An 8,845-nucleotide genomic window follows, 5' to 3' on the forward strand; every position below is an offset into this window, starting at 1 on the left:
TTTTAGTATTTTTATTTTTATTTTTTATTAAACATTGTTAAAGGGGTGACTGGAGGCTACAAAATGGACCAGATACTGTGAAGGACGTTATTTCATTTTTGGGTGAAAAAAAATAAAAATATATGTATTTTATTAGGATTACGATTTTTTTTTTTTTTGGGGGCCCATCTCCAGCTGAGGGGGAAAACCTGAAATGTTACCCGAAGTGGAGCTCCATTGCCCCGGGTAGAAGTAGTGCCGTGGTCCCCTTGAACCAAAATGTCAACAAAACAATAATAAAAAAAAAAAAGCACTAAAACAGGTGCTTAGAGTCCCGAAATCGGTCACAAAAAAAAATGAGGATCGCACACCCCATGGGCCTGCATGGGAACGCTCTATTTTACCGACTATTAAGCCCCCACGAAGTGGGGGCTTACAGCGCCCGAGCGAGAGACAAAAGTTAGAGGTAGCGCGGCCGTTCCGCCGCCCGGCCATCTGGTCGCGCAGCTCCGTGGGCCATCTGGTCGCGCAAATCGGCGACCAGATGGCCGGCCGCGCGGCCGCCGCCGCTAGCTCGAACCTTTGTCCCTCATTCGTGTTCTGTAAGCCCCCACTACGTGGGGGCTTAATAGTCGAGGGAAATGACCGGCCCTGGGCCGGGCCAAACTCGCCATGGGTCCCCAGTCCAGGGCTCCAGGATGGCGGGCCCCCGGGCCGGGCTATACCCGCCTTAGGTCCCAAGTACAGAGCTCCAGAATGGCGGGCCCCTGGGCCGGGCTATACCCGCCTTAGGTGGCTTCAGGACAGCGGGCCCCGTGGGCGGGACTAGGATGGACGCGGGGCTCCAGGAAGGTGCCCTGGCCCCAGGACAGTGCCTTGCATGGCGGTTTCGGAGAAATGCCCCCCTCACCCGACCGGCTGTGGGCCTACAAAGCAGGCCTGCCCTGCGGGATCCCTAGTGCATAGATACAGCTCTCCCATGACATCGTGGTCGGCTCTTAAAAGAGCCTTTGGGTTGGTGTTTTTTTTTCTCTTTCTTTCCGTGGGCAAGTCGAGAGTTTAACCGCCGAATCCGTAGAGGGTGCGGCCCTGGCGCTTCAGGGCGTAAACGACATCCATGGCGGTGACGGTCTTCCTCTTGGCGTGCTCGGTGTAGGTGACGGCGTCCCGGATCACATTCTCCAGGAAAACCTTCAGCACCCCGCGGGTCTCCTCGTAGATGAGGCCGGAGATGCGCTTGACCCCGCCACGGCGCGCCAGGCGGCGAATGGCCGGCTTGGTGATGCCCTGGATGTTGTCCCGGAGCACCTTGCGGTGCCTCTTGGCGCCGCCTTTGCCGAGCCCCTTCCCTCCTTTGCCGCGTCCAGACATGTTGTCCTGTCGGTACTGTGACTGAGCAGAAATGAGGAAACAGCCAGCGACGGCTGCTTATATGGAGGAGCTGCGGCGGACCGGCTAGGGCGCTCCAAGCGGCCCACGTGACTCAACGGAAGGCGAGGGGGAGCCCGCCCCTGGACCGCCCTCTGCAGGGAGCGGGGGGCTGGAGCGGCCGTTGCCGTTTGAAAAAGAGCGCGCTCCCAGCCGCCTCTTTGTCGTGGGCTCAGCAGCTGCCGCCGGGGCACGGATCACAGTCAAGCACACACACACGCCTCCCTTCCCGGCCCCCACTCATCACCGCGGCCCGCCTAACCCTGGCGCTCGGTGCCCGCTCCCACTATGAACAGCAGGCTCTGAAATGTTTTAATGGAGCCAACACATTAACGGCCTCACCGGCACCACCCCGCTGTGTGCGGCCGCCCGCAACCCCGTAACACTGTCCACAGGTCAGGCCCGGTCGTGGCAAGTCTGTAAACTGCCCCTATAAACACGTATTTATTTATTTTTACAAAAAGATTATTCTCGTCGGCCTCAAGCTCGGTTTTGGGACGGGGGCAGCATTTATGTGTCCGTCCGAGGGCTTGGGCATCCCTCCTATGTAGCGACGGTGCGGGCGCTGCCGCGACTATGAAGCCTGCCAGAGTAACACCTTGGCACGGATACGCTCTTTGATGGAGTCTGTGGTTGGCCCTGAAAAGAGCCTTTGTGTTTAGGGTGTGTTTCCACGGTGGTCTGCGGGCCTTTACTTGCTTGCTTTGCCCCCTGCCTTGTGGCTCTCGGTTTTCTTGGGCAGCAGCACGGCCTGGATGTTGGGCAGGACTCCTCCCTGGGCGATGGTGACTCGGCCCAGCAGCTTATTCAGCTCCTCGTCGTTGCGGATGGCCAGCTGGAGGTGTCTGGGGATGATGCGGGTCTTCTTGTTGTCACGGGCAGCGTTGCCGGCCAGCTCCAGGATCTCAGCGGTCAGGTACTCCAGGACTGCAGCCAAATAGACGGGGGGCACCGGCGCCCACCCTCTCGGCGTAGCTTCCCTTCCGGAGTAACCTGTGCACACGGCCCACGGGGAACTGGAGCCCGGCTCTGGAAGAGCGTGTCTTGGCCTTAGCGCGGGCCTTTCCTCCTTGCTTTCCGCGTCCAGACATGGCGATCGATGCAGGGGCTCACTCACACAACAGAGAGATTAGTACTGCTGTTCGGCTCGACTCCGGCGATATAAAGACTTCGGGTGCGTCTGATTGGTTGACAGCTAGGCGCTGATAGTACTTCTCATTGGAGGGAGGAGGGCTTCTGTTTCACCAATCAGAGACCCAGAACCGCAGTACACTAGGAGGTGGGGGGCTTGCCTTTGCCTGCCAATGAGAAGGGAGAGCAGAGAAGCAGCTACTTTACACGCCCAGCCTATAAATACAAGTGCCGGGCTCGCCTGGCCTTATTTCTCTCGGCTCCACAGGAAGCGGTGCAGATTGTCGACCATGCCTGAACCAGCCAAGTCCGCGCCGGCTCCCAAGAAGGGCTCCAAGAAAGCGCTCTCCAAGCCGCCCAAGAAGGACGGGAAGAAGCGCAAGAGGAGCAGGAAGGAAAGCTATGCAATCTACATTTACAAAGTGATGAAGCAGGTGCACCCGGACACCGGCATCTCCTCTAAGGCCATGGGCATCATGAACTCCTTCGTGAACGACATCTTCGAGCGCATCGCCGGGGAGGCTTCCCGCCTGGCCCACTACAACTCGCGGCGCACCATCACCTCCCGGGAGATCCAGACCGCAGTGCGTCTGCTGCTGCCCGGAGAGCTGGCCAAGCACGCCGTGTCGGAGGGCACCAAGGCCGTCACCAAGTACACCAGCGCCAAGTAAGGCTTCGAGGCGCATCCCCAACTAACACAACGGCTCTTTTAAGGGCCAACCACGTCCTCCCCTAAGAGCTAATGTGCTTCTATTATGACCGGAGAAATAAGTGTTTTAAAAGGTAATGTTGAGCGCACAAGACCCGCTCTCACGGGTCTTGCTGCAGACCGAGGGACGATGGAGCAGGCAACCCGTTTTTAATAAACATGTTTATATGAATGAGCCCTCTCTTTGGGACCAAGTCTCACGTAAGCACTGTAATGTAACGATGACGTTAAATGAGCGAGGGACGATGGAGCAGGCAACCCGTTTTGCCTGTTTAAATAAACCTGTTTATATGAATGAGCCCTCTCTTTGGTACCAAGTGTCACATAAGCACTGTAATGTAACGATGACGTTAAATGAGCCCACGGGCTTATTGTTTTCGGCGACCAGTTTTAGTGTGTGCGGGTGTCACGTTGTGTTTGTACTTTAAGACCAAGGGCAACGGCAATAATCCGCCCCTGGGCAAGCGCTCCCGAAATCGGACACATGAACCCGATGTACCGGGAGCACAGATGCCCCACAGCGCTGGCTTGTGACCAGCGGATCCCAACACAACCCTCCACCCAAACAAAGCTCTTTATTAAACGATGGACACATTGAAGATGCGATTGTGCACTGTGAACACGGAGTGCTCTGGTCACCCAGTGCCGGTATAAGTTACCCAGTACTCGTGGTACTCTCAGCCAGCCCACCCACCCTAACCTGTAGAACATGCCATGGCAGATAAGAGAAGCTCGTATGTGACAGGGTGGTGGCCCTTAAAAGAGCCGTTGTGGTGGTTGTTCGGGTCGGCGTGTCTCCTTAGGCCCTCTCGCCTCGGATACGACGGGCCAGCTGGATGTCCTTGGGCATGATGGTCACCCTCTTGGCGTGGATGGCGCACAGGTTGGTGTCCTCGAAGAGCCCCACCAGGTAGGCCTCGCTGGCCTCTTGCAGGGCCATGACGGCGGAGCTCTGGAAGCGCAGGTCGGTCTTGAAGTCCTGGGCGATCTCCCTCACCAAGCGCTGGAAGGGCAGCTTGCGGATGAGGAGCTCGGTGGACTTCTGGTAGCGGCGGATCTCGCGGAGAGCCACAGTGCCGGGTCGGTAGCGGTGAGGCTTCTTGACGCCGCCGGTGGCAGGCGCGCTCTTGCGGGCAGCCTTGGTGGCCAGCTGCTTGCGAGGCGCTTTGCCGCCGGTGGACTTGCGGGCTGTCTGCTTGGTGCGGGCCATGGCGGGAGCGGTCTCTCTCAGCGACAAGCGAGGAAGAATGGAGTTCAAGCAGGCAAGAGCCCTATTTATGCACTCGAAGACGGAGGGCTGCTCTGGTTGGCTGAAGCGACCGCCCCACGTTTGAAAATAGCCCGCGGTGTGCAATGATTGGCCAATGAACCGGAGGCTGCAGCCTGTCTCTCCAATGAGCTGTGGAGAAAAAGACACCCTCCGATTGGATGATGTACGTTGGAGCCGTAGCCCGCGCTTGGGTCAGCCTTTGTCTCCGTGTCCATCCATAGTCACACGAACCACTCGCCCCCGGTCAACTGGGCGAGGAGCCCAGGATTTTATAAGTGTACTGCCCTTGGTCACCCTGGAACACGCCGCCGTTAACTGCGCTCGATTTCACGTTCACAATCGTCTGCTTTATGCAGACACCACTTCGAATCTGCCCGGATACAGTGAAAGCACCAAGGCACACGTTATTTCACATTTATTATAAACGGAGGTCTAATAAACTCCCAGACCCCCTTCTTTATTTGGTACACAGATTTCAATCCACGCAGCACCAAAAGAGCCGTTTACATGACCAAGATCACACACGGCACTCGCGTGCGGAAAGGTGCGCTATGGATTTACTGTGCCGTTTATTATTATAGAGAAGTGTGCACGCGGGGTGCAAGGGTGGGGACGAACAAGCTCTCTTCTGGACCGGGTGGATGGCTCTTAAAAGAGCCGTTGTGTTTGCAGTGTCTTGGTGCAAGCCCTTACTTCTTCTTGGGCGCTGCCTTCTTGGGCTTGGCTGCTTTGGGCTTGGCTGCCTTGGGTTTGACTACCTTGGCAGGGCTTTTCTTGGCCACTTTGGGCTTCGCCGCCTTGGCTTTCGCTGGGCTCTTGGCAGCCTTCTTGGCGGGGGCAGCCTTGGGCTTCTTGGGGCTCTTTGCTGCCGCAGGCTTCTTGACCTTCTTCGGGCTCTTCTTGACCCCCGCGGGAGCCTTTTTGGGCTTCTTGGCGGCAGGGGCAGCTTTCTTGGCCGCTGGTTTCTTGGTCTTGGCGGCCGCCTTCTTGGCCGCCTTCTTGCCCTCCAGCTGCTTCTTGTTCACCTTGAAGGATCCGGAGGCCCCGGTGCCCTTCAGCTGGGCCAGGGCGCCTTTGCTGACCAGGCTCTTGAGGGAGGCCTTGACCCGGCTCTTGTTCTTGTCCACATCGTAGCCCTCGGCGACCAGCCCCTTCTTCATGGCCGACAGGGAGACTCCCTTCCTCTCGGCAGAGGCGGTCACCACCTTCAGGATCAGATCGGCCACGCTGGGGCCGGAAGGCTTCTTGGCCTTGGAGGCCCCCGCTGTCTTCTTCTGCTGCTTTTTCTTGGGGGCGACCTCAGCGGGAGGCGCCGCGGCGGCTGGAGCGGTTTCGGCCATTGTAATGCGAGTCTCGGCGCGGGCGCTGTCACTGAACAGAAATGTCCCTCCCAAACCCGAGCCCCGTGAATATATACAGGGAGGAGCCGGCCTCTGATTGGTCCCGAGCAGACAGGGCTGTGCGAGGCACACTCGGCTCTTTGCTCCCAGCTGACTTTTGTGTTTCCTACCTTCGGATTATCCACGTTTTAAAACACAATCAGTTAAACACGCGCTTCCACGCATACATGACCAGGAGCCCAGCTTCGGCCCTCTCCCGGGCCTGCCCCCGTTTCGGATCCACCCCTCATCCCTGGCTTGTGATCCGCGGGGAGACTCGGCGCTCCCCCGACGGCGGGCGCCTCCATGCCTGAAATCCCGGGCTCCGGACCCCTTTTCCCCGGTCCTCTCTCGACTCCTGCGGCCGGGAGCGGCGGCCCGCGGGAGGGAGGGGGCTCCTGCAGGGAGCGGGCCCTGTGGCGTCACAGTGGGGCTGCGGGGGCCGCGGGGAGCGCGTTCTGGAACGGGCCGAAGTAACACAGGGCTCCGCCGGCCGAGCGCGGGGTGGAAACAATGCCAGGGAGCCCCTGGCACGGGGGCCAGGGGGCCCTCCCCGCGCGCCTGCACCCTCGGCTGTGGCACCCTCGGCTCGGGGCTTACAAGCAGCGGGGCACGGCCCTGGCTCCAGCCTCGCACGCATCACCAGGCGGCCGTGTGCTGGCAGCTTCACATGCAGGCAGAGAGCATTCACTGCCGAGCGCCGAGCCAGAGGAGGCGGGTGCAGACTCAATACAATAAATACACAGTGACACAATGAAGGAAGGCGGCCGAGTTAGGCCTACATGTTTTAAGACACCCCAAGTGAGAGCAGAGGGTGTGAATGCACCTGAAATGGTGACCCCAGTACCGGCATGGAGGCACTCTGCTGAGCTGATTTTTACAGCTGGAGCTAGGTGTACCTCTGAGGTGACATCTGTAGACAGAGTGAGTTACTGTATGTCAGACGCTGAGCCTATGACCGGGGAGGCCCACTGCGGAACTGAATAGTACAGTACAGAGTGAGGCCTGTGACTACCACTGTTCTACTGAGCCCTATCGCTGGAGTGGGGACCACTCCTGAATCCAATGGTATGTCACGAGGGAGACCTGAGACCAGAAATCATATTCTGCGCACTGTAGCCTGATCGAGGCCTGCTGCTAATTTGGATGGAGGTAGGGGAAGAAAACAAAACACTTCACAAAGTCCAGAACGCACATGAACACCATTCACAGTATCAGATCTTAGCCTTCAGGATCTCCGGCCCATCCCTAGCTTCCAGGTACATGTTTTAGTAATATTTGTGACATTTGGAGGTTTACAGCTTCAAGGGGATGAAGTCGCACCTTCTACCCAGGGTTATGGAGCTCCGCGCAGGGTGAGATTTCAGGGTTCACCCCTGGCTGGAGGTGTGAAAACAAAACAATCCACATAGTCACACCTCCAGCCAGGGGTGAACCCTGAAATCTTACCCTGCGCATAGCTCCATAACCCTGGGTAGAAGGTGCAACTACGTCCCCTTGAAGCTTATCTCCTCCAAAGGTCACAAAGTATCAGTAAAACTGGTGCCTGGAGGCTAGAAACACACCCAAGGCCATGCAGGTCTTGTTCTGATACTGTAACGGAGTTCACACCTCCAAACCTGAAATCGTACCCTGCGCGGAGCTCCATGACCCTGGGTACAAGGTGCGACTTCATCCCCTTGAAGCCTAACACCTTAAAATGTCACAAAGTATCAGTAATACTGGTGCCTGGAGGCTGGAAGTAGGCCCAAGGCCTTGCAGGCCTTATTCTGATACTGTAAAGGAGTTAAATACACTTTCCTGAGTATGTGAAGTGTTTTATTTTCACTCCTCCAGCCTGGGGTGAAGCCTGAAATCTTACCCTGCGCGGAGCTCCATGACACTGGGTACAAGGTGTGACTTCATCCCCTTGAAGCTTAACACCTTAAAATGTCACAAAGTATCAGTAATACTGGTGCCTGGAGGCTGGAAGTAGGCCCAAGGCCTTGCAGGCCTTATTCTGATACAGTAAAGGAGTTAATTACACTTTCCGGAGTATGTGAAGTGTTTTATTGTCACACCTCAAGCCTGGGGTGAACCCTGAAATCTCACCCTGCGCGGAGCTCCATGACCCTGGGTAGAAGGTGCAACTTCATCCCCTTGAAGCCTAACACCTGCAAATGTCACAAGTATCAGTAAAACTGGTGCCAGGAGGCTCGAAGTAGGCCCAAGGACTTGCAGGCCTTATTCTGATACTGTAAAGGAGATAAATACACTTTCCTGAGTATGTGAAGTGTTTTATTTTCACTCCTCCAGCCTGGGGTAAACCCTGAAATCTCACTCTGCGCGGAGCTCCATAACCCTGGGTAGAAGGTGCGGCTTCATCCCCTTGAAGCCTAACCCCTGCAAATGTCACAAGTATCAGTAAATTGGTGCCAGGAGGCTGGAAGTAGGCCCAAGGCCTTGCAGGCCTTGTTCTGATACTGTAAAGGAGTGAAATGCACTTTACTGAGTATGCGAAGTGTTTTGTTTTCACCCCTGCAGCCAGGGGTGAAACCTGAAATCTTACCCTGCGCGGAGCTCCATAACCCTGGGTAGAAGGTGCGACTTCATCCCCTTGATGCCTAACACCTGCAAATGTCACAAGTATCAGTAAATTGGTGCCTGGAGGCTGGAAACACACCCAAGGCCTTGCAGGCCTTGTTCTGATGCTGTGAAGGAGTTAAATACACTTTACTGAGTCTGTGAAGTGTTTTGTTTTCACCCCTGCAGCCAGGGGTGAAACCTGAAATCTTACCCTGCGCGGAGCTCCATGACCCTGGGTAGAAGGCGCGACTTCATCCCCTTGAAGCCTAACAACTACAAATGTCACAAGTATCAGTACAACTGGTGCCAGGAGGCTGGATGTAGGCCCAAGGCCTTGCAGGCCTTATTCTGATACTGTAAAGGAGTTAAATACACTTTCCTGAG

The 8,845-nt window shown here is 56.6% G+C and overlaps 2 protein-coding genes and 1 pseudogene across 2 annotated transcripts; all 3 read right to left on the reverse strand.

Moving 5' to 3' along the window:
• Window positions 1-793: 793 nt before the first annotated feature.
• LOC146768957 (histone H4) lies at window positions 794-1,391 on the reverse strand. Its single transcript, XM_085640595.1, has one exon. It carries the CDS (start codon window positions 1,348-1,350, stop codon window positions 1,039-1,041), a length of 312 nt encoding a protein of 103 aa, XP_085496721.1. The 5' UTR covers window positions 1,351-1,391; the 3' UTR covers window positions 794-1,038.
• Window positions 1,392-1,422: 31 nt separating this feature from the next.
• LOC146768958 (histone H2A type 2-C-like) lies at window positions 1,423-2,520 on the reverse strand (annotated as a pseudogene).
• Window positions 2,521-4,017: 1,497 nt separating this feature from the next.
• On the reverse strand, window positions 4,018-5,554 carry LOC146768959 (histone H3). The gene has a single exon (XM_085640645.1). The coding sequence runs from the start codon at window positions 4,455-4,457 to the stop codon at window positions 4,047-4,049; it is 411 nt and encodes a 136-aa protein (XP_085496771.1). The 5' UTR covers window positions 4,458-5,554; the 3' UTR covers window positions 4,018-4,046.
• Window positions 5,555-8,845: the final 3,291 nt, after the last annotated feature.

This window comes from Triturus cristatus, unplaced genomic scaffold (genome assembly GCF_964204655.1).
Source record: "Triturus cristatus unplaced genomic scaffold, aTriCri1.1 SCAFFOLD_292, whole genome shotgun sequence".
NCBI classification, from domain to species: Eukaryota; Metazoa; Chordata; class Amphibia; order Caudata; family Salamandridae; genus Triturus; species Triturus cristatus.